This window comes from Lepidochelys kempii, chromosome 8 (assembly GCF_965140285.1).
Source record: "Lepidochelys kempii isolate rLepKem1 chromosome 8, rLepKem1.hap1, whole genome shotgun sequence".
NCBI classification, from domain to species: Eukaryota; Metazoa; Chordata; order Testudines; family Cheloniidae; genus Lepidochelys; species Lepidochelys kempii.
In genome coordinates, this window is record NC_136387.1 from 52,363,008 (window position 1) to 52,387,885 (window position 24,878).

General features: G+C 49.4%; 2 protein-coding genes across 4 annotated transcripts in view; one reads left to right on the forward strand and one right to left on the reverse strand.

Annotated features, from left to right (window-relative positions):
• The window catches only part of LOC140915918 (protein FAM163A), a 74,581-nt gene extending 52,363 nt beyond the window's left edge, over positions 1–22,218 (forward strand). The window contains exons 2-5 of the mRNA XM_073356547.2: positions 13,643–13,733; positions 16,182–16,204; positions 17,270–17,384; positions 18,974–22,218. Coding sequence (XP_073212648.1) covers positions 17,292–17,384; positions 18,974–19,375 — 495 coding nt within the window. The 5' untranslated portion in view covers positions 13,643–13,733; positions 16,182–16,204; positions 17,270–17,291 and the 3' untranslated portion in view covers positions 19,376–22,218. The remainder of the gene's footprint in view (positions 1–13,642; positions 13,734–16,181; positions 16,205–17,269; positions 17,385–18,973) is intronic.
• Positions 22,219–22,372: 154 nt separating this feature from the next.
• Positions 22,373–24,878, reverse strand: part of LOC140915916 (ADAMTS-like protein 2) — a 45,288-nt gene continuing 42,782 nt past the window's right edge. For all 3 annotated transcript variants that reach the window (XM_073356538.1, XM_073356537.1, XM_073356540.2), the window contains 3 exons: positions 24,547–24,723; positions 23,084–23,228; positions 22,373–22,995 (listed from right to left, as the gene is read on the reverse strand). In XM_073356538.1, coding sequence (XP_073212639.1) covers positions 22,877–22,995; positions 23,084–23,228; positions 24,547–24,723 — 441 coding nt within the window. In that variant the 3' untranslated portion in view covers positions 22,373–22,876. The remainder of the gene's footprint in view (positions 22,996–23,083; positions 23,229–24,546; positions 24,724–24,878) is intronic.

Consider the following 24,878-nt stretch of genomic DNA (forward strand, 5'->3'; position numbering starts at 1 on the left):
CCCTGGGAAATGTGCAGGTCATAGTGGATGGCTTTGCTGCAATGGGATTCCCTAACTGTGGTGGGGCTATAGACGGAACCCATATCCCTATCTTGGCACCGGAGCACCAAGCCGCCGAGTACATAAACCGCAAGGGTTACTTTTCAATAGTGGTGCAAGCTTTGGTGGATCACAAGGGACGTTTCACCAACATCAACGTGGGATGGCCGGGAAAGGTACATGACGCTCGCATCTTCAGGAACTCTGGTCTGTTTCAAAAGCTGCAGGAAGGGACTTTATTCCCAAACCAGAAAATAACTGTTGGGGATGTTGAAATGCCTATATGTATCCTTGGGGACCCAGCCTACCCCTTAATGCCATGGCTCATGAAGCCGTACACAGGCAGCCTGGACAGTAGTCAGGAGCTGTTCAACTACAGGCTGAGCAAGTGCAGAATGGTGGTAGAATGTGCATTTGGACGTTTAAAGGCGCGCTGGCGCAGTTTACTGACTCGCTTAGACCTCAGCGAAACCAATATTCCCACTGTTATTACTGCTTGCTGTGTGCTCCACAATATCTGTGAGAGTAAGGGGGAGACGTTTATGGCGGGGTGGGAGGTTGAGGCAAATCACCTGGCTGCTGGTTACGCGCAGCCAGACACCAGGGCGGTTAGAAGAGCACAGGAGGGCGTGGTACGCATCAGAGAAGCTTTGAAAACCAGTTTCATGACTGGCCAGGCTACGGTGTGAAAGTTCTGTTTGTTTCTCCTTGATGAAGCCCCCCGCCCCTTGGTTCACTCTACTTCCCTGTAAGCTAACCACCCTCCCCTCCTCCCTTCGATCACCGCTTGCAGAGGCAATAAAGTCATTGTTGCTTCACATTCATGCATTCTTTATTCATTCATCACACAAATAGGGGGATGACTACCAAGGTAGCCCAGGAGGGGTGGTGGAGGAGGGAAGGAAAATGCCACACAGCACTTTAAAAGTTTACAACTTTAAAATTTATTGAATGCCAGCCTTCTTTTTTTTGGGCAATCCTCTGTGGTGGAGTGGCAGGTTGGCCGGTGGCCCCCCCACCATGTTCTTGGGCGTCTGGGTGTGGAGGCTATGGAACTTGGGGAGGAGGGCGGTTGGTTACACAGGGGCTGTAGTGGCAGTCTGTGCTCCAGCTGCCTTTGCTGCAGCTCAACCATACACTGGAGCATACTGGTTTGGTCCTGCAGCAGCCTCAGCATTGAATCCTGCCTCCTCTCATCACGCTGCCGCCACATTTGAGCTTCAGCCCTCTCTTCAGCCCGCCACTTACTCTCTTCAGCCCGCCACCTCTCCTCCCGGTCATTTTGTGCTTTCCTGCACTCTGACGTTATTTGCCTCCACGCATTCGTCTGTGCTCTGTCAGTGTGGGAGGACAGCATGAGCTCGGAGAATATTTCATCTCGAGTGCGTTTTTTTTTTTTCTTCTTTCTTTCTGAGCTTCACTAGCCTCTGGGAAGGAGAAGATCCTGTGATCATTGAAACACATGCAGCTGATGGAGGAAAAAAAAAAGGACAGCGGTATTTAAAAAGACACATTTTATAAAACAGTGGCTACACTCTTTCAGGGTAAACCTTGCTGTTAACATTACATACATAGCACATGTGCTTTCGTTACAAGGTCGCATTTTGCCTCCCCCCACCGCGTGGCTACCCCCTCAACCCTCCCCCCTCCCTGTGGCTAACAGCGGGGAACATTTCTGTTTAGCCACAGGCAAACAGCCCAGCAGGAATGGGCTCCTCTGAGTGTCCCCTGAAGAAAAGCACTCTATTTCAACCAGGTGACCATGAATTATATCTCACTCTCCTGAGGATAACACAGAGAGATAAAGAACGGATGTTGTTTGAACGCCAGCAAACATACACTGCAATGCTTTGTTGTACAATGATTCCCGAGTACGTGTTACTGGCCTGGAGTGGTAAAGTGTCCTACCATGAATAAGGCTGCCCTCCCCACAAACCTTTTGCAAAGGCTTTGGGAGTACATCCAGGAGAGCCGCGAATGCCAGGGCAAAGTAATCCTTTCACATGCTTGCTTTTAAACCATGTATAGTATTTTAAAAGGTACACTCACCGGAGGTCCCTTCTCTGCCTGCCGGGTCCAGGAGGCAGCCTTGGGTGGGTTCGGGGGGTACTGGCTCCAGGTCCAGGGTGAGAAACAGTTCCTGGCTGTCGGGAAAACCCGTTTCTCCACTTGCTTGCTGTGAGCTATCTACAACCTCATCATCTTCTTCGTCCCCAAAACCTGCTTCCGTGTTGCCTCCATCTCCACTGAAGGAGTCAGACAACACGGCTGGGGTAGTGGTGGCTGAACCCCCTAAAATGGCATGCAGCTCATCATAGAATCGGCATGTTTGAGGCTCTGACCCAGAGTGGCCGTTCGCCTCTCTGGTTTTCTGGTAGGCTTGCCTCAGCTCCTTCAGTTTCACGCGGCACTGCTTCGGGTCCCTGTTATGGCCTCTGTCCTTCATGCCCTGGGAGATTTTGACAAAGGTTTTGGCATTTCGAAAACTGGAACGGAGTTCTGATAGCACAGATTCCTCTCCCCATACAGCGATCAGATCCCGTACCTCCCGTTCGGTCCATGCTGGAGCTCTTTTGCAATTTTGGGACTCCATCATGGTCACCTCTGCTGATGAGCTCTGCATGGCTTGCCATGCTGGCCAAACAGGAAATGAGATTCAAAAGTTCGCGTTCTTTTCCTGTCTACCTGGCCAGTGCATTTGAGTTGAGAGTGCTGTCCAGAGCGGTCACAATGGAGCACTCTGGGATAGCTCCCGGAGGCCAATACCATCGAATTGTGTCCACAGTACCCCAAATTCGAGCCGGCAAGGCTGATTTAAGCGCTAATCCACTTGTCAGGGGTGGAGTAAGGAAATCGATTTTAAGAGCCCTTTAAGTCGAAATAAAGGGCTTCATCGTGTGGACAGGTTTACGTCAATTTAATGCTGCTAAATTTGACCTAAAGTCTTAGTGTAGACCAGGGCTCAGGTGTTTATCCAAAATGGATCTCTGAGCTTTTTGAGAGCCCCTTTACCCCCAACAGTAATGTATAACTTGCTGAGCTCCAAAGAGCTTGGAAGATTGTAGGACTTTTCATGTTGGATTAGACCACTAGTCCATAAGAAAATCTTCCTGGGCCACTAATCAAGTCTTGTTGGCCATTCTGGACCAACCTTTTCCATTTCTGCTTTACCCTTTTAAAGATGGGATGATTGGGATTCAACACAGTATTTGGGAGGAAGATGTGCCACTAATTTCAATAATGACATATTTTCAGTTTTGTTCTCTTCCTCTCCCTATACAGCCCAAGTTTTCTTGTTTGATGCTGCTGTCTGTTGAGCAGATGTTTTCTTTGACCTGTTGAAGTGACACCTAGATCTTTCCTGAGTGGTTACAGTTAATTATAAGTATGAGTAACTCAAATAGTTCATTCCAGCACTGGCAATCCCGGTGCACTTGCACTTGTCTCCACTGAATTTCATCTGCTACTGTTGCCCAGTTGCCTAGCTCTGTTAGCTCCTACTAAACTGGAAATCATCATCTCCCCAGATCCTGCTCTGGATTTTAGAATCTTAGTGTTGCCATCTCTCCTAATTTTATTGCAAGTCTTGCCGTATTTGTTTTTTCTTCAAGTCCTGGCTGCTGGAGTCGTGACTACAGGAGAATTTTGGCTTTCATTATGGAAAAGGTAAATTTTCTTGGAGAGAAAGCATGGAAAAACTGCTCCAAGCCTACCCACAAGGCAAAGGCGGGGGGAAGAATCCACCTTTTTTTTTTGTTTAATTTTTAAATCTCATGATTTTGGGAACCTTGACTCATGATTTTTGAACGTTTGGATTTGGCAATACTAGAACCCTGCCAGGTTACCAGGGATAGTCAAGCTGAATATTAATTTTGAACATTGAGAACTATTCAGCCATTTGAATATTACTTCTGTATCGGTCAGGTAATGTTCAAATCAGAGATTTGTTCCTGCCATCTCTAGCCCCATGCAAAGCAGCTCAGTCCACCTCCCAGTTGCTTCCTCCTCCTTCATTTCATGATGTAATTGTCACATACTGATCTAATGGCAAACCGCCAAGGGACAATCATCTTCATGGTGTGAAAACTGTTCTGAACCTGCACCACAAGATGGGATCTAAATGCCAGATCTTTTCACATGGCTAGTGCAGGACACACAAGACAACCCACCATAGTGCTGGAACTGCTAAAGTAACAGCCTTGCATTAAAAATAGGAACCAGAAAATAGAAAGTTACATGAATTTTAAAACCAACCATCCGAGCTGACTGAAGTGCAAAGTGTCAACAAACAGTATAAATGGTGAAAACAAAATCTGATATCAGAAAATAGGGCTGAGATTTTCAAACCTGCCTAGGAGATTTGGACGCCCAGTTCTTATTAACTTTAAGGAATACAGATGCTCTATTCCCGCTAGGTGGATTTGAAAATCTGAGCCTGGATGCGTAGTGCATTCAGCTTAAATGCAATAGCCCATGCACAAGTGTGGCAACATGCCTGTTAACAAAGATGGTGGTGTAACACGTGGTAGGTGAAATAATTCAATCTGTCATTAGCCAAGATTCTATGCTGGTTTGCACCTGGTGTAACTCATTGGCTTCAGTGCAGTGTAAGGTTAGTATTTGGCCTTGGAGTGTGTAGATATGTTGTAAGTGTGCAAAGCACTTTGAAATCCTTCAGGGTGAAAACTACAACCCTCTATGGAGGCATCCGAGTTAGAAAGCAGCCAAGAAGGGCCAGGGGGTGAAACCCCCACCCAAAAGGGCACTTTAAGTGTGTCCTCCATGACTTTAACATCACAGATGGGGAGGGATGTGAACTGAGCCCCCAAACCCACTAGTAAATGCTTTTATTTTTCTAGGAAGTTTTAAAGGGCTGGATCCTAGCTCAAATTGGTGTACCTCTAGAAGTCAATGGAGTTATCCTATAGCTGGGGATCTACCCCTTTCCATTTCCATCCCAGTGGCTAGCTCAAGGAGCGAGGAAAGTGTCTCTATGAGCAGAGTCGAAAATAAAACTAGAACACTCTTTATCCCAGCCGAGGCTTCTTTTGTTTTCTGAGAGCAGCCCCGTTTATGGTGCTCTGGCCTGACCGCATTTCCATTACAAACCCCTCGGTTCAGAAACTCCGAGAGTCTCTCTTAATAAACAAACCAATCAATTAACTTGGGGGTGCCTGTTAGTACATGGTGTCTCGGGCGAAGAGTGGAGTGGCAGGAAATCCATTTGTCTATTTTAAATTGCAACAGGGGAGTCGCCTCCATTTTCTAACTGAGTCAAAAGGAAAAAAATGTTTCTTGTCTTGGGCACTCTGGTATTCTTCGTTATTTAAAAAAACCAGTAAAGAGACACTGCCAAGAATTAGCTTCCCAAAAAGTCTTCACCTGTGTTACTAACAACATCTTTAGGGTATTAACACTGACTTTTAAAGGACGAGAGTCCAGTTCAGTGCTCCATCATTTCAGGCTTCACTTGGATCTTAGATTCATAGATACTAAGGTCAGAAGGGACCATTATGATCATCTAGTCCGACCCCCTGCACAACGCAGGCCACAGAATCTCACCCACCCACTCCTGCAATAAACCTCTCACCTATGTCTGAGCTATTGAAGTCCTCAGATGGTGGTTTAAAGACTTCAAGAAGCAGAGAATCCTCCAGCAAACGACCCATGCCCCATGCTACAGGGGAAGATGAAAAACCTCCAGGGCCTCTTCCAATCTGCCCTGGAGGAAAATTCCTTCCCGACCCTAAATATGGCGATCAGCTGAACCCTGAGCATATGGGCAAGATTCACCAGCCAGATACCCAGGAAAGAATTTTCTGTAGTAACTCAGATCCCACCCCATCTAACATCCCATCACAGGCCATTGGGCCTATTTACCATGAATATTTAAAGATCAATTAATTACCAAAATCATGTTATCCCATCATATGCTTGACCGTGTGCCTTTAAAATAATATGGAGCTTCCATGGATGACCAAAACATAGGCTAGCATTCCAGGGCATTCTGGGGAAAAATCCCAATTGAAGAGGGGTATAATTGGGGCAGTTCTCTTTTAAGATCAGTGATTAGTGTGCTAGCCTTGGACTCGGGAGAGTCTCTGCTCCACCACAACTTTCCTGTGTGACCTTGGGCAAGTCCCTTAATCTCAGTTGCACCTCTGTACAATGGGATAGTAGCACTGCCTTGCCTCCCAGGGGTGTTGTGAGGATCACCACATTACAGACTGTGAGGTGCGCAGGGGCTGTGGTGATGGGCGCCAGATAAGTACCTGGGATAGGTGTGTTTTTTGGTTTTTTTTTTTTTTTTTACACCAGTGTAAGTCCAGAATCCATCCACAGAAGCCAGTGGAGTTATGCCAGCCTTGTACCAGTGGAATGCAGAGCAGAATTTGGCTGACGCATCCAGTCTCTTCTGCTGCGGCATGAAAGCTCCCATCAAAGTGACCCACGGCACTGAATAAAGTGGTGAAGAGGTTTGGGTTGTTGCTGCCACTACCTCACAAGCAGTGGAGAGTGTCTTTGCCAGGTGAGAACCACTTCTGACGAATAAGCAGCCATTTACTCAGCTCTGGGACGTGCCAGCTTCTGCCAGTGTGTCCTACGGCACAGGGTCCCCGGCAGAGGGAAGTCTGCCTGGGGCAGGGGAAGCGCAGGCTCTCTCACCCTACTGTGAGTGGCTCAGAGTCAGTCAATGCAACCCCATAAGAAGATGGCACTAGGCGGGGGTTGGAGGGGGTGGAGTGGAGAGTGGCCAGGGCATCTTGAGTGCTAGTGGGTAGCCTCCACTGACACAGCCCTATGGAGTCCTGGGCACAAGCTCGTGCTATTGCCACACAGTGGAACACCCAAGCAGGGTAACACTGTGCCAGTCTGATGAATCAGAACTGTAGATTTCTATTGCTTCTGAGGGGCAGCGTACTAGGCAAATTGCCCTAAGTGAATCCACCCTCTGTGTGCTGTGTCTCAACAGCAGAGCTCTCTGGGCTCGCTGGCAGTTGGGAAGAGTTGGCCTGCAGCATTGTTTTAAGTGCTGTTTACAGCCTGGCTCATTCTAGCTATTTAGTAATGCTTGGTTTGTCACTGCGCTTCTGGAGCTTTTAACTGCTGTGTGCACGGAACAGGGAGCATCCAACAGAGTTTAAGTAATCAGTGCTGGGGTGCATGGCGCACTCTGGGGAATCCAGCCCTGTGCAGATGGCCTCCACACAGTCTGCACCACTTAGGTCCCAGCCCCCATCTTACAGTAGGACTCGGGGCGGGGGGGGGTGTGCTGGGTTCCTGCCAAGGAGGGAATATTGCCCTCTGTGTGTGCTTGTCCGTTCTCTCTCTTTCTCTCTCTGATGTGCATGCTCTGCATAGCACGAATGCAGCAATTTTTCAATTCTTATTGCACGTCACCACTTGCGGCAGGCTGCCGTAGCACCGCTCCATCCTGGGACCTTCCCCGGCACTCATGCTAACACGGGAATTGAAAGGGATGCTTTGCCTATGGAACTTGGTCTGCATCCAGAGGCTCTCCTCTCCTCTGTGCCTCAATGTCTTATCCGTAAGATAGGCATAGTACTACTTTTCTCCCCCTCTGTCTGCTCTAGTACATTGTAAGGTCTTCAGGCCAGGAATGGTCTCCTACTCTGTTTGCAGTGCTTAGCACAATGGGGCAGTTATCTTGGTTGGGGCCTTTACAAACTGTTGTCATACAAATAATTAATGGGCCTGCCAATACCAAGCTGTGGGGGTTGCATAAGAACAGAGGTAGAGAGCAAGCCAGCCGTGGCAATGATTTTTGTTTTGCATGCTGTGGCTCAGTGAAGTTCAGTCTACGCCATAAGCAGCAGGCCTAGACCAACGCTCAGTGGAGGCTCTAAGGCAGGAGTAGGCAATCTATGGCACGCGTGCCAAAGGCGGCACACGAGCTGATTTTCAGTGGCACTCACACTGCCCGGGTCCTGGCGACCGGTCCGGGGGGCTCTGCGTTTTAATTTAATTTTAAATGAAGCTTCTTAAACATTTTTAAAACCTTATTTACTTTACAACAATAGCTTAGTTATATATTAAAGACTTATAGAAAGAGACCTTCTAAAAACGTTAACATGTATTACTGGCACGCGAAACCTTAAATTAGAGCGAATGAACGAAGACTCGGCACACCACTTCTGAAAGGTTGCCAACCCCTGCTCTAAGGGAATGCTAGCTTGCAGAAAACAATGAATTTCCTTGCACTGTTTGTAGGTGAATCGATTCTTGTTCATTTGTCAAACACAGACTAAAGACTCTAATGGAAAAATAATTTAGTGTGAATTCAACCGGAGGCAGCAAATAATTGACCACAGACTTAACAGGCCAGATTCTGCTGTGAGTCACGCTCCTGTCAATGGACGAAAGTCAGACCGACTGACTGTAAGCAGATGCAGCGCCATCTGCGTCAGTGGACTTGTCCCCACTTGCACCCGCTCTGAATGAGGCCCAGTGAGCAGGCACGGTGGAGGGAAGAATCTGGCTCCTTATTTATATTTGGAGAAATACATTCAATCAGATTCTCCTCTCAGCTCTGCTGGTGGAACCTCAGAGTCCAGTGGAGCTGGGCCAGCATGACTAAGCCACGAACTCATCTCTCTGACTCCAAAGCGATTTCCCCTAAAACATGAAGCACCAGGAAAAGACGGAGGCTGGGTGGTTTGAATATAACCGGAGGTAACGTTAAGTACTAATGCAGAGGCGTTTTTCCTGCCAGCCAAGTGGCGTGCGTTTCAGAGCACACCTGTTTGCTGCACTCTAATGCAAGAGTGGCCAGAGATCAGGCACAGACGCATGTTCTCTACTGTAAGTGGTAGCAAGTGTCAACCTCCATATGCATCTGCTGTCTTCCTTACAAGAGCACTGAGTTGGAGGGGTGGGGGCATGGATGGAGAACGGTTGTATTTTAGACATGGGTTGGATCATTAGTACAAGGATTGCTGAATAGACCCAGAGCTGTGTGTCATACGCCCTATATTGCTGGCAGAAGGAGATTCCCCTCTTCCTCCTGCTCCAAAAGCACAGGACTCTCACTGGAGCATCTGCATTCTAGCTTCACAGCTGATTTGGGGTTCCCTGTGGCTGCGGTGTGCAACATATAGACAACTGTAAAGTCCCAGATAGCCATCAAAATGTTAGCAAAGCTAAGAGTTGATGACATGCTCCAGGCCCCTCAGCCAGTCACTGATCGAGGCAGGGTTAAAACAGGGCTTCCTGACTCCCCAGTGTCATGCTTATTCCTCTCGCTGGGGCCTGCTGCCTCCTCTGAATGGCTGAGAGCTGAACATGTAGCAGGTGTTTGAACGTGGAGCATTATGGCCCTAAGTCTCTCCTTGTCTAGTTCCAGCCAAAATAGCCTGCTCCCCCCAGGTTGGGGAGAAGGGTGGAGCCATTCGGATAACCACTCTGAGTGCAGGAGAAATGAAAAGGCTGGTTGCAGCCCAAGCCAGGGGTACGCTTGGTGCCAGCCAGCCATGTTGTCTCTGCACAGCCAAAAAGTAAACCGCAAACGAGGCCAGCGTGGAGCGTGAACGTGCCCAGCTGGGACTGCCACTCCATCTGCAGCACGCGCCACGTGCCCGGAGCTTTGCTGGGGCTTGGCAAGGAGGGGGATCCATTAGCGGGAGAGTCCACGCAGCCCAATTCATAATAGCGTGACTTGGCTCCCTGCTGCCTATGCAACTTAGCTGCGGCTTTGCTTTTCCTGCCGTAATTTTCCTCTGTTTAAACTACCAAACTGAGCATGATTAAGCTCAGCACAGATAAATCTTCCTGTCCTTCCTTCAGCCCTCACAGAATCACCTCTTTTCCCTTCTGTCTCCATCACCTTTGCATTTGGCCTGTGCTGTAGCTGTTTTTCCCCTTTCTTGCTCTTTATGCTTCTCTCCCCCATAGCAGTAAACTCTGGTAATGGTTGACTTTTTTTTTTTAAATATATACACATACACCAGACAGAAATTCTTCCTCCTCCCTTCAAATCACTGACCAGGGATGCTTATTCACAGGGGGCAAGGGACCCTATCTCCAGGGCCACTACTTCCTGCCCCCCCATTCCACACATAAGCCATTAATAAGGACAGCACTCCGCTCCAGCAGCATGACTCACTCACAGGTCACCTCTGCCCCAGAGCAGTGGGATAAGAATAGAACCTGGTCCTGTGATATGTGGGGTCCGGTTTCCCGGCAGGAGCAGCCTCTGGTGTGCCGAGAGCTAATTAGGAGACTTCTCTTGCTCTTGGGAGGTGTGGTGCCAAGGTAACCAAGGGGTGCACACCAGAGCCGATGATGGTGATGAAGCTGGGACCAGTAAAATGGGAGGATAGGAGGAGGTGTCAGCCAACCTCCTGCAGCTGGTATAAGGGCTTGCCGGCAGCATGCCACTAACCATAACCCAGCGATGCTGATGTGGGAATCCCAGGGCAGTTTGGACACTGGAGTAGGTGTCAAATGTTGGGCAGGGCCAGGAGAAGGGCCCCAGTCCCTACCCCAGAGTCTGAGCAGGGTAGGGGCTCACCATATGCTCTAGAATGTGTGATTTCCTGTGAGCACCTGCAGGGGAATGTTGTCATGCTTCCTGCACCCAAGGTCTCTGTGCTCTGTAATAGGCAGGTGGCTCTGGGCTGTCCCACACCGCCCAGAAGAATTGCTTGTCCCTCCTGGTGAAGGCAGTTCAGGTCTGGCTGTCCAAGTGAAGCCTTCGGGGTGTGGGTATCTGGTTCAGGCAATGTACAAACCGCAGCACCATTACCCAGCTCTGCTGGCGCACAACAGTGTGCCCCACTAGCCGAGCTGAAATACCTGGCCAAAGGAGAAGGTGTGGTGGAGCGAGCTGTTGGTCTCGATTTTGTTGAGTAGCTTCCACAGCCCACTTGCCATGGGGAGGGCTTTCTGAAAGCTCCGTGTACGCAGCCTGGTGCCTCTCTAGTGAACATCATCCTCTTTAATTTTGCCTAAGAACCTGGATCCACCTTGTTGGGAGTTTTTGTGCTTGTGAAACTACTCATCCTCGACGTGAGCCAGGCACAGTGCCAGCAACGCACAAGCTTCCACCCATATCCACAGCCGTGCCAGGGCACCCCAGCCCAGCTAGCTCAGTCCTCATCCCTCGATAGCTCTGCTGTTGTGCTCACTGTATCAAATAGCAGCTGGAGAACGGCAGAGAGAGAATAAGATGATGGGGGCACTGTATATTTTTGTGAGATTGCAGAAAACTAGCTAGTCTTTCCTCAGACAATCAGTGCATAACATAAACCTGACGTGCGCCTCCTGCATTCCATTCCAGATCATTGTTTGTGCCAGATCATGTGGTGACTTTTTTGCCTATGAGAGACAAAGACCATCTTCCTTGTCCATGCACTGTCATTGAATTTAGTGTTCTAAAATAGCTAGTGGACTAGCAGTGCTGTATGAAATGACACACTCCCTGTGAAAGGACTGTGTGAACATTGCATACCCTAGACCTGTCTGGCCCTGCTAGGTGCACAAAGTACAGCCAGTGTCACTTCATGTTAACTCCTTGTAAAGGCTGCGTTACTTCACTGGGACTGCCTGAGGAGTAGGCTAAAGCCGAAGTTGCTCTTTGGATGTGGAACATTAAGCCCTGCCAATGAGGACCTATCATGGAATCATAACAACTAGCGATGGAAAGATCACCAAACAGGTTAAGCTGGGTGTGAAATGTTTTTCCCGTCCCAGGAGAGTTTCTGAAACTTAAAGTCCTGTCCTAACCTTGGATGAAAAAATGTGGGATTGGGTCAATGGACATGTTTCATTTTGATTGTGACCTTTTGTAGGTATAAATTGACTGAAAATTTTTGAACAACAAAACTTTACATTTAGAAAAGTTTGAAACTTTATACGCACACGTGGACACACACACACACGTGTGTATGTCTGTATGTACGTAAATATAAAAATACTGGAGATTTGTTGAAACCAACACTTCCCTGCCAAAAGTTTCGGTTTAGACAAATCAACACTTTCTGATGGAAAAACAATTAGTGGGAGAATTCCATGCTGTGGCCAGGGCAGGACTGCTTCCTGCAGTATATTTGCCAATGCTTTGACCAGTCCACTTTTAAGTAACTGAACACTGGGGATTCTGCCAGTGCTCCTTGGAGACCATTCCACGGTCTACTATTTCTGCCTGTTAGAATATCTTCTTGAAGTTGAGCTCAGAGCTCTTTTTGTTTAACTTCATTCCATGTTCAGTTAATCCAAGGGGTTTCATTAACTATCTTCCTACCATTCTTGTTGTTTGTAGCCCTCGAATACTTTATAAGGGTTTGGAGTATCATACTGTACGTTCCCCACCATCATGGTGAAGCCAGGCTATGTGCACTTGGTTCTTCAAATCAATTCCCCACACATCCTCCCAACCCTGCATTAATTTTTCATGTCCCTCTCTCCGAATTTCCAGTTTGGTGTGATCCAATGGGAAAGACGAAAGGCTCTTTAGAAGAGTCATCCCTGGCATAGATAATTTAGCAGTATCCAGAGTGGCACAGTACTTCTACACACGCGCGCGCTGTGAAACATCTGCCTTATCCATGTGAACCCATCAGGCATGTGGCAGGCTAACAGGCACCTGCTTGGCACCATCATCCTACAGCCGTGCCCTGCAGTTCCACTGCCGAGATGCAGACTACATTGCCTGTGTGCATGTTACCCTGGGGTGGGACATGCAGAGATATGGTGAGTGAGGCGTTAAAAGGGAAAATAGGCCTTTGTTTTCCACTGCAACTCTCCTGGCACTGTGGAGAACCTGGAAGGGCCCAGTTGGTTCTGGTCCACATCCATGCACTGCTTAGCAGTGCTTGAGTTAAGGAGCCAATTAGACACTTTTCTTATCCAGGCTGCCACCTCGCTTGATCAATTTCACGAGTTAATTAATATCTCTTGAGGGCTTAATTAGATTGGATTGGCTGGAAATGGACTGGGGCACAGGTCCCTCTCAATGAGCATGCTCCTGAGGGGGCTGTGACTCAAAAGGAGATGGAGATTGTTAATTAAATGTGATCACGCCAGCTGCAGCCAGTGTTTTCCCCAGTTACAGAATCAGTGCTGCCCTGGGGAAAAGTGAAACTGACAGACACTGAGCGGGGATGTCTCAGGTGGACAGGCTGCCTGGAAACTGGGTCCATTGGCCTAGGGCCTTACGGTGGGTGGGCTTTCCATCTTCCTTTTGAAGCAGCAAGGACTGGGTCACTGTAGGAGGCAGGTAAGGCAAATCCTTTGTTCCAGCAGGGGCTGGGAACAGCATTATAGTGGGAACTAGTCAAAGTTCCTCAGAGAGATGGGATCTAGGGACTAGGACTCTGGGGGCCTGGGCTCTGTTCCTAGCTCTGACACATGACTGATGTGTGATCACTTCGTCTCTCTCTTCTCACACCCTGTGTCCGTCTTTAGTCAGATGGTGAGCTCTGCGGGACAGGCGCTATCTCTTTCTGTGTGTACTTACGTATGTACGTACAGGGCCGAGCACAGTGGAGTCCTGATCTCATCTGTGGTTGACAAGTGCTGCTGTAATATAAGTAAATGATTGTACTGCTTCCGATGTTTTCCTCTCCGATTTCTCCCCCTCAAGGACAACCCACGTAATGCTGTGTGGAACTTCCTGCTCCAGTCGTCTCCTCTCAGGCCCATGTGACTGTGGCATCATTTCAGCCATTTTCATTGTAAGTGTCCAGCCAAGCTACCCATGACAACCCACTTGTTCAAGGTTAGACATCTGGGTAGGTGTTGAGAAAACCCCCATCTGAGCCCTGTGGGGAAGAGAAGACATGCTCCTCGTGCACTGATAGTCTGTTTGTTGTAGTGTGGTGACTGCGGATTTACACTACATGGGACAATATACCAAGTACACAGGAGGCTGATCTGGGGGCTAAGGCACTCGACTGGGATTCAGGAGAGCTGGGTTTGATTCCTGGCTCTGCTACAGACTGCCTGTGTGACCTTGGGCCAGTCACTTTGGACTCTTCTTCCCTGCAGAGTTAACTCAAGTTACAACTTCAGTGATGCCCCAAACTGCAGTCCTGCCCCCCCCCAAACCCTTCACTTGAGCGCAGTGGTGCTTTTAACTCCAGTTTGCCGGCCCACCAAGTGGGATAGGCTAGCTCAAGTCAGCCCAACTCATCAGCTGCTAACATGGCCGCTCTGTGTGCAGCTGGAATGTGTGACAGGCTGGCTGCTTGCACTCAAGCTCAGCTCACTTGAGTGTAGTTAACTTTGCAGTGAAGCCACAACCTTTGAGGTAGGAGCTGTCCCTATACGGCATCTAGCAAAGTGGGGCCCTGCCGCTGGTTGGAGCTTTTAGAGGGTGCATCTACTGGCTGTGGAAGCAAGCCTCCCAGTCAGGATCGAGAGAAACTTGGGCTAGTGGGCCTCGTGCCAGCGCTCTAAAAATAGCTGTGTAGACTGCGTGGAAGTTGTGGCTCAGACTCGAAAGCCCACCCCCATTCGTAGGCTCCAGAGCCCAAGTCACAATCTCTGCCCATCCTGTTGTGGAGCAGGAGCGTGAATCCCGCTAGCCTGAGTCTGTTGAGCCAGGCTAAGAGGCTCGCTGTCACGGGCAGAGTAGACCTCCCCGAAGTGCTGCTGTAACAATAATACATAAACAGTTTGTGTGGGCCAGTTTTGAGGCTAGCCAATAGCATGCAGTGCAGTCAGTTGTAAAGATTGTAAGACTAAATAATACTTAACAAAGCTGTGCTTTTCCCCCAAGAAGCAACATTGAATTATTTGCAACCTCATGATAGCCACCGTGTCCTTAAAAGGTTGCCCTCTTGGGGGGCCGGGAGGGAAGAAGGTAATGTTTTTTGTAATCCTGGAGGCCAAATGCCTCTAACAACAATGCTAAAAGCCCCATTTTGTGCCCAGGGCTCCTGCTGACTTCAGTAGAGCCATTCACATGCAGTCTAGGGATGTGTTTGGCTCCAAGACTCCACTCGGCAAATCATGCCTTGCTTGCTGATTTCCTTGGAGTGGTTGGTCTTCTGCAAACATCCACTTCTCTATGCTTCTAACTAAAAAATGACAAAAGTGGCAAAGCAGCTAGCGGGCAGGGCGGGGGAACTGGCTCTGCTGGTGACTTGCTATGTGTGACTCTGAGCCTGTCCCCCATCGGTACCATGGGGAGTCTTAATACCTGCTTCCTAGAGGTGCTGCTTGGCTGAATTAATCTGACCTGCTGAGGCACTTTGAGAGCCAGAGGCTGCAGCACTGTCAGTTGCACCATGGCAGCCATTGTGCGGGAGTGGCAGTGAGACCGACTGAGCAGCAAGGCTGTTCACTAGTGCCTTGGGAGCACTGTGCACCAGGTTGCATGGCTGGGCTGAGGGAGGTGGGTGGGCACTGCCAGACCCACTGGGGCAGGACTGCCTGCACTTACATCATATGCCCAGCAATGTACTGAAATGTGCACTGCTCACGTGTGCTGAGCCAGATCCTGGCCCTTGTGTGCAGCCCAGATAGGCCAAAGGGAAGGAGGGGGAAGTTCCCATGAAGCGGAAGGAAGGGGAATTCTCTCCTCAAGGCATGGAGCAGCAACAGAGCCATCAGGCTTTCAGCAGCCCCTGCAGCTGCCCTCGCCCTCAGCCCCCTGTGGGGTTTGGGGAAGGATTGACCAGCCTTGCCCACACGGAGGTGAAGGGGGAGCCCATGTGGAGAACCAGAGCGCGTGTCTGTGTGGTGTGCTGCCGCCACGGCCATCACAGAGTAATCTGATGGGCAACAGAAGTGCAGCAAACAGCCACGGGGTTTTTTTGCCCTTGTGAATTATTGCAGAGCAAACGTTACGCAATGCGCACAGCTCAGCTCGCGTAGATCCTGGTTCCTTGGACTCTGCAGCATAGCACCATCACTGACCATTCATTCTTAGACCCAGCAATGGGATTAAGTTAATGAGGGGGCCTGATTCTCAGAGGCGCTTAGCACCTCCAGTTACCACTGACTTCAACTGGAGTTGTTGGTGCTCCTCACCTCTAGAAATCAGACCCAAAACGCCCAACACTTGACTGTCCAGGTTTGAACCACTGCCCCCTAATGGCTATTCAGAAATATTGCATAATAAATGAACATGGTCTAATCTCTCTCTCTCTCTCCCCCCACCCCCCCATCCCTTGCAGGTCCAGCGCACCCTTCAGTGAACGTAAGTACTCTCTGTTAACTCTTTCAACCCTGTCACCCACTTCATGCCCTCTTTGCACTGACTTCCCTTCTGTATGGCACTTTTAATGCTGGAAGGTGCTGGGCTATTGCAGTGAGGCTGAGGGCTTCCCCCAGGCCTGCTGATGCCTTGGAGCCTGCTGTGCTCTGGAGTTTGGGCTTGCAAAGGCTCCGTGACCAAGTCAGGCTGTACCTTTAGACGTTCCCTGCTGGAGCTCTGGGTTCTAATCTAGCATCATGCTCCTCAGATCACAAGTGAAGCTCAGTTTGGAGGGATCTTTGTCCTTAGTCCTTATCAGAAATTTTTCATGCAGCTGAGCTTCAAAAGTAGCCTTTGGTCAAGAGCCACCTGCAGTTGGACAAGACTGGTCACACTGCACGGGGACCTGCTTTCTGAGGGTCAGCCCTGTATTTTTCAGCTGGAAACTTTCTTACCAACTAGAGGCAGCGGGCAGTAGCTTGAGCCTGCCCTCCCCTGGGTATATGGAAGAGCTGCCCATGTAGTTGTAGGAGCATCACCGAAAATCTACTCCCATCCAAGCTTAACTATAGTCTCCTAGCTTGTGTGCTGTTGAATTATTACCACCTGTGACTATGTTGGGAAGCATGGAGCCTTGACTTGCAGAGTGCCCTTGGGCAAATCCGCCCAGCTCAGTTCCACCAGTGGGCTGCAAGGGTTAATTAGTGTTCCTTAAGCACTTTGAGACACCTGTGTGAAAAGGGATATGTGTGCAAGGTACAAGAGAACGGACTTCTGCTACCCTCCTCGCTTAGTCCTGGAGAGTTGCATTTCATTGGTCACAGTGCTCTTCTCCACCCTTCTGTTTTTCAGGCATTTATTTGACTAACGCCATTCATTCTCCCACATGCACAGGGAACTCCCTGGGCTTGATTCTGCAGCCACTGAGCTACCCACATTTAAAGGCAGCGGTAGCTGTACGGATGCAGCAGTAGCAGAATCAGATCCCCTAACTCGAACCACAGTAACTGACCATTGCTCTTAGCTCCCTTGAATTTAACCCACTCCTTTCCTTGCGCTGCCTTTCAGAGTTTGATGGAGAATCGGTCGGATGACAGCTGGAACTGTTGTTATCACCGGTGGAATACTAGCGACCGTGATCCTACTGTGTATTATTGCGGTGCTCTGTTATTGTAGGCTACAGGTATGTAACTACACTTCTGGGGTACGGTACCTGTGCTTTGTACTCACCTGGACAATGCAGCTGAGTTTCAGGAATGCTGCTGTGCATTGCTTTATACCCCATTGCAGCAGGACACTGGGTGTTGTGATTGTTAGATCTTTGCTATGCTCCCCCTTTCCTAGGGAGCTCCATAGAGTGAGGGCTTATTTTTGTTTTCCTTTTTCCTGGTGCTGGATGCAAATCCTGGGGGTTGAGGGTTTGTAGAACTCAAAATTAGTTGGAGAGGTTGGCTGGTTTCGCAGTTCCCCCTGTAAAGTAAACCACTGGGTTTTTTTTTCCTAAGGAGATTAGCTAGAAAACCCTTTTTATACATTGAAGTGAAGTCGGTGCTAGGGGTAGAGGCAGAGTTCCCCACCATGCCCAAGCTAGGCTGCCTCAAATTTTCTGGACTAGATTTTCAGTTCCACCTGCGATACTTTGCACCATGTGCATGGCACATAGTGTCTGAATTCTCACTATAGTGGCCAGCAGAGACCACCTTTGGCAGAGGCGGTCTCCGTACTGCTGTAAAACCTCTGAAGCTGGCTCCTGTGCCAGCCACCTCTTCCCAAAGCAGAGGGTGTGCTGAGGAGAGAGGGGGATGTGTGTTGGGGCGAGGCGGAGCTCTGCTACGCTACTCTGATCACTGCTGACATAAGGTTCCTGTGACCGTGTACCAGACCCTTTGAGGCCCCCTGCTGGAGGCATCATGGTCCTACCACACCCCCGCCCCAGGGAAGGAGCAGAGAAGTTGGCTCCTCCAGGCCTGCCTAGAGAGGCTTTCATATGAGGCGAGATTAATAAGACTGGGACTTTTCTGCTTGCAAAAGAGATGACTAACGGGGATATGAAAGAGGTCTATAAAATCATGATTGGTGTGGAGAAAGTAAATAAGGAAGTGTTATTTACTCCTCCTCATAACACAAACACTAGGGGTCACCAAATCAAACTAATAGGCAGCAGGTTTAAAAACAAAAGGAAATATTTCTTCACACAATGCACAGTCAACCTGTGGAACTCCTTGTCAGGGGATGTTGTGAAGGCCAAGACTATAACAGGGTTCAAAAAAGAACTAGGTAAATTCATGGAGGAAAGGTCCATCAGTGGCTATTAGCCAGGATGAGCAAGGATGATGTCCCGAGTCTCTGTTCGCCAAAAGCTGGGAATGGGCGACCGGGGATGGATCACTTGATGATTACCTGTTCTGTTCATTCCCTCTGGGGCACCTAGTATTGGTCACTGTCGGAAGACAGGATATTAGGCTAGATGGACCTTTGGTCTGACCCAGTATGGCCATTCTTATGTTCTTAAGCTCTTTGCATCTCCTCTCGAATGGTTCTATGTGCAATTCCCGGTAGTTGACCATTATCCTTCAGCCCCTACTGAAGGACTTTCATGGATGAAGAAACATTGTGGGGAGGGAAGTGAGAATGACCGTGAATCCTAAAAATGTCTTCAAAAGTAGCCTGTGTTCAAGACCATGTGTATGACCCTCTACGGGCCTTTGTGCACAAGCATAGCTGCATGGTATGCTATCCTCTTACTAACCAAAGCCTTTTCCTTGTGCATAGTATTATTGCTGCAAGAAAGATGAATCTGCTGAGGAAGAAGAGGAGGAGGAGGAGGAGGAGGAGGAGCCTGACCTTCCCACTCGCTCATACCTTACAACCTGCAATGCCTGCAACTCTCGCATCGTGGACGGGCAGGGCAGCCCAGCACCACCACCCCACGAATTTAACCAGCAGGGTGCTCGGAACTACTGCCCTACCTGTTCCCCCTACAGCTCGCCCTTTTACATACGGACCGGTGACATGGTGCGGAATGGTGGTGAGAGGATCACCTACATGCCTGCGTGCTACAAGGAAATGGGGCCACCCATCAGAATGGCAACCCTCCAGAGTTACCCGATGACCCGCCATGGCATCGTCCATGAGACCTTTCCAAACCCGAGGGCTATTAGTACAGATGTGTAATCAGCATTGTCACTATCTCACAGGGTGCGCCAATGAGATGGCCATTGCGGGGTGGAGGCTCCATTTATTTCAGTGGGGTTTCTTGCAAAGGAGAGGAACCCTTGAACGAACATGAACAGCTAAGTCAGAGACCCAGCGTGGTCCTGAAGTTGATCTGTCCAGATCATTGTAAGCTTTCGTGGGACATTTGAATGAAGAGCTTGAACGTGATTTCTGAACCTATCACAAGTGTAATTATTATTCCACTGTATCTACGGAAGGGATTTGTCTAACGAGGGCTATGTACAGTATGAACTAACTTAGTTATCAAGACCCTTGTGACTCTCCTTACTCCCTTGAGTCCTTAATGAGGTCTTTGGTGTCTACACTAAGCAAATCCTACTTGTCACTTTCCAAGGCAATACCACTGGCCTCCAGTATGGATGAACTGAGCGCATTCAGCAAGAGCAAGACATCATACGGGGAGCTGTCGGCTCCAGCAATGGCTGCGGCATTAGAAAGGAGGAAGAGACAGAGAGGGTGAAGATCCAGCCAGTGTGCCGGGAGTTCTAACACTCTTGCTTGATGAAAGCTAATGGAGAAGCAAATAAACAGTTTGATCATTTTGTTCCCTTCATATCACGTTAGTTGCAATTGAATGCTAGTGTCTGTGTTAGAATGCAAAATAGGATAACCTCTCCCTGGCTACTTTAGATAATTATGAAGGGGAGAAAAGGGGACTAGTGAAATTACTGACATATGCTAACAATGGAGATGATCCTGCTGCTGCCAAAAAAAAAAAAAAAGCCCTTTAATCTTCACAGGCTTTTTTTAAGAGTGATTTAATTTAGAGGCATAAAAAGCGCAAGGTTTTATTGAAAGAAAAAATTGTACTATTAAAGAATGAAAGCTTTGATCTTCTGCAGTGTGCAAAGCCCTGAAAGGCCCACTGCCATCTTCTGGGAAACTGAGAAATAGTCTGTTTAGGACTAATTCTGCTTACAATAGCAATAGGAATGGAAAAGATCTACTAGATCATGACCTTGGGGTCATGAACACCAGTGGGAGGAATCACACAGACAGGTCTTTAGGGGGCTCATGATTGCCTTGAAGTGAGCTGTAGCTCACGAAAGCTTATGCTCTAATAAATTGGTTAGTCTCTAAGGTGCCACAAGTCCTCCTTTTCTTTTTGCGAATACAGACTAACACGGCTGTTACTCTGAAACCTTTCCTTTCTTTGGGGCTAGATTGGAGGCCCAAGCCTACTTTCTGGGGTAACATGGGGTCACTGCATGAAAAATGTTGACAACCACTGAGCTAGACCATCCAGTCCACCTCTCTGCAAAATGGACATGGAGATTATTTTCACTCCAATACCAAACTTGGTAAAAATTACTAAAAAGGCGCATCTGTCATTCTGATCCATTTCCATAGCAGCCAGCTGCAGGGTCCCCAACACGTGGTCCCGTGTGTGCAGGTGGAGAATACAAATTGGTGGCAGGTGAACCTATAAAGCTAAGTTCCTGCTGCCACACAAACTTCCTTAGCGATGATCGCTAGAGTATGGTTTAACACACACCCATGCTATTTAGGCAGCATTATTTAGAACTATAAACTGTGATAGAAGAAATAGTCTAACTCCATGAAAGGCATTGGACTGACAGCCTTTATATTCTCTGTTCATCCACAGTCGGGGCATGACATGGTGCTGAGGCACAGCACTGCCCAGAGCTGCAGGCTCCACGTTAGTAGGGGAGACGAGGGTTCAGTCTTCAGGCCCATTCGCTCTTTGGCATCCCTGCTGAGACTGCCAGTGAGGGAGCAGATTAGTGCCAAACGCGATGGTGTTGTGTGTGACACAAGCATCTCTCCATCAGGAACCAACCCGTTTGGTGTAGACGGTTTGAACAGCCATTGGTCGCCTGCTGGTCTGTATTTGAACCAAGGCCTTAAAACTGAAAGACTTCACATCCGGATACTCCCTGGCTCCTAAGCCATCCCATCCTCACTGTGACCCCTAAATAGCATATTCTCCAGTTCTCCCTCAGATGGCAGTTGCCTCTTAAGTGTCCTCTTACGGACCCTGGGAGAAAAAGCCAGCTAATGTTGGGAGGGCGGTAGTAGCAACGAAGGCCTCTGACCCGAAGTGTTCAATAGCCCATTGCTCCTATTGGCTTCCTATCCCAACCAGCACACTCCCCTGGTGATACAGTGTCTGGCAGGGTTTTCCTTGGTCTAACTCAACAAGTCCTGTCCTTTCATATGCTAGTACCTGCTTTAGCTAGCCCTCCAGCCTGAACTTAACCCCACACGACCTGTGGTGGTCAAAGTGCAGCCCATGAGCTAAACAGAGCACAAAGCTGTGTCTCTTTAATATGAAGGGACAGCCCACGGAGACTAACGGTCCCGGCATGCAATGCTGTCTCTTCCCAGTGAAGGTTGCTGGGATCAAAGTTGTGCATTATATGACAGGCTGTAGGCTCTGTGGGTCACACCTCTGTTAAAAGGGAAGATAGCTGTAGTTTGCTCCATCGTACACACATTAAATGTGACCCTTAGGCTTCTAGCAGGCTGATGTGGCCCTGAGCTAGGCCAAGTGTACCCCAGTATGAGATTGGTAGTATAGCCCAGCTGAAGACCCCCATCACTCATGAAATCCCAAATACATTTTGCATGTGTGCTGGAACATGTGAACAAGTACAAAAGTGAGAGCTACAGAACTCAAGTGGGAGCCCAAAATGTAGCTCCAGCCCTGCTAAGGGGTGAGGGAAGGAACAGGGAAGTCAGACTTTTCTACATGGTGTTCTACATCGTTGTTGCTCAGCTGTGAATACAGAGTGAATGTCAGAAATAAATGAGGACTTTGAACTATAAAGCGGGCTGTCTCTCTTCTTTGATCGGGGCCGGGCAGGTTTTACACGGTGCTGCGCTGGAAGCGGTCTTGGGACACATGCACCCTCCCATCCATTCCAGCCCTGCCCCCCGTCCAGGCCCGAACACACGTGCAGAAAATACAAATGGATGGGTTATTGCTTTACTGTCAAATGGACTTTTTTGTTTGAAAATTGACCTTCTGGCTGGAGGGTATAGCAGCTGGTCTAGCTGCTGCCGGCTGTGGTACACGCTTGGCCACCTCTTGATGGGACTCCTTGCTCACGTCCCTGAAGCTCTGGGTACACACCCAGCAGGAGTAGGGCCATGAATTAGCAGTGTGGTGGGGAAGAGGAGCAGCTCCTTGGTGATGGATGGCAGGGACCAACCTCCCACACTACCCAGGCTCTGGTTGCTTTGTAGGAATTGCTGGTCTCTCTATAAAATCCTATAGGTGAAGAGGGGACTGTTGTTGCTACGTGTGCCCAAGGAATCCTTCCTAGCTGAGCAGGATGTTCTACAGGGACTGGCTCCGTGACAGAGCACTCCAGGCGGAATGGCTTCTGTCATAGAAAAAGGGTTTATGGTGGAGTCTGTTTCTAAGGGGATCTTGCCCCTTGGTCTTGGAAGGGAAGCGTGGTGTGGCAGCCATCAGGGCGCCTTACTCCTACATGACCGGCAGCAGGCCTTCCTGTAGTACCAATGGGAGCACAGCTTCACCTTCAGCACCAGCACGCAGTTGGCTGTCGTTTTGTCTTCACAGTCTTCATCTGGGGAGCGAAAGCATCCACAGCAGCGGTTAAAGCAAGGGCTTGCCCCCAAGCCTGAACTGCCACCTCAAGAGCGCCCCCCCTTTACCTGGTGCCTCCGTGGGGCACACCTGGAGCTGGCACGTCTGCTTGGCATCGGGTTTGGAAGCTGGGTCGCAGCCCTGTCCCAGGGCATCTCCCTGGTAGCACTTCACCTCTCGGAGCCGCAGGCCGGCACCACACGTCTTACTGCACTGTCGGAAGCAAGAGGGAGGAGAAGCGGGCTGTGAGCCTGGTGCCTATCACCCCCCCAGTCACTCCTCTTGGTCCCCCAAGACGGGATATTCACTGAGGGAGTTCCCACTTCACCCTACAGTGAGTCCCCAGCCAGCCTCTCACCTAATGGGCCTTGGGGGAAAACTACTGTTCTCTTTCTGTGCTTCCCTATGCCTATTACTGACTGGTCCCAAGATGCTTGCTCTTCTGCTTCTGGCTGGCTCTCTGCATAAGAGCTAGCAGCTCAGAAATGTCCCCCAGGCCATGCTGAGAGTTGTACAAGCTGAATAAAAAGGTTGGTCTCATTAACTAGCATATCCAGCATTCCCAGTGCTATGCATGTCTGCACAGCGCCTGGAGACCTGGCCCATGCTTGGGGGCAGAGAGTCTAAGACCTTCAGACCACCATCGCTCAAAGGGCTGCAGAGGAGGTTAGAATTTAGAGTTAGTAACAAATGAGGCTGCAGGGGGGACTGGTGATGGACCCTTTCCCTGCACCATATGCAACTTGTTCAAATCCACCAGAGCACATGGGGACTGAAACTGGCTACCAGCTAACAACCCTTTGGTGGCCTACGGGTAATAAGTGTGATGGCTTCCATCTACCACCCATTGCTTAGGTACATGCATTGCAAAATACCTCCTGCCATACCATGCTTGCTCATCAGCTCCCTGGTGGGAGGACTCAACAGAGATGCCAAGCACAGAACAGTTTCAGAAATTGAGCTCCCTTCTTATCCCTGCAAGGCAGGGCTGGGGCATATGCGTGGGCTGTGGAGGAAGTCTGCTTTGTTGCAGCCCTTTGGGAATCCTGTTTGGCCGCATATCCCTGGGGCTGTCAGTCTGGCACTGTTCGCTAGCACTAAACACACCAATTAAATTCAATTGAAAGGCGTGAAGAAAGTTGGCTTCTGGAGGGTAGGGGTGTGCATTCTACTCTATGGGGCATGACGCCCAAGGGAGACGGGCACCAAGATAGTCACCATTACCCAGCTCACAGGTAATTGGTGTCCCTACTCCTGCTAGGTCTGTACTCAGAGACTCGGGGATGTGAGCATGTCCAGCCCTCTCCTCTCCTGCTAGCCCCTGAAAGGAGCCAGTTTGGTGGTTCCATTCAGACTTAACTATGCCACAGGCACAACACGAAAGTAGCAATTCTCCTGGCTCCCTTGGCATCTGAATCTTCCTTTGCAGCTCCCTGGAGTGTAGGCCCATCACCCCTTCCCCCTTGGTATTTGTCATTTCCATTTTCCTGCCAGCTCCTTCAATACCCACCCCCTTCCTCTCGCTCCCTACCTGAGACCAGGAGGTCGTGAACCACGTAGAGCAAGGCCTCTTGAAACAGGCCGCCTGCACCTCCGGTTTCTGAGAGGCATTGCAGCGCTTTTCTGGATACTCCCTGTACACGCCGTTCTCCAGGCCGGCACACAGCACGCTCCTGGTCTTCACCCCCCGGCCGCAGCTGGCGTCGCACTGGAAAAGCGAAAAGGAACCCAGCTCATTCACGGCTGCTACGGACTGCTACACCCTCGGCACAGGGCTCAGGCTGGCAGACGCGCCGGCCTTCCAGCAGGGGGGTTCTTGCTCAGAGCAGTTCACCGTGCCGTCTTGAACAAGTCACTTAACAT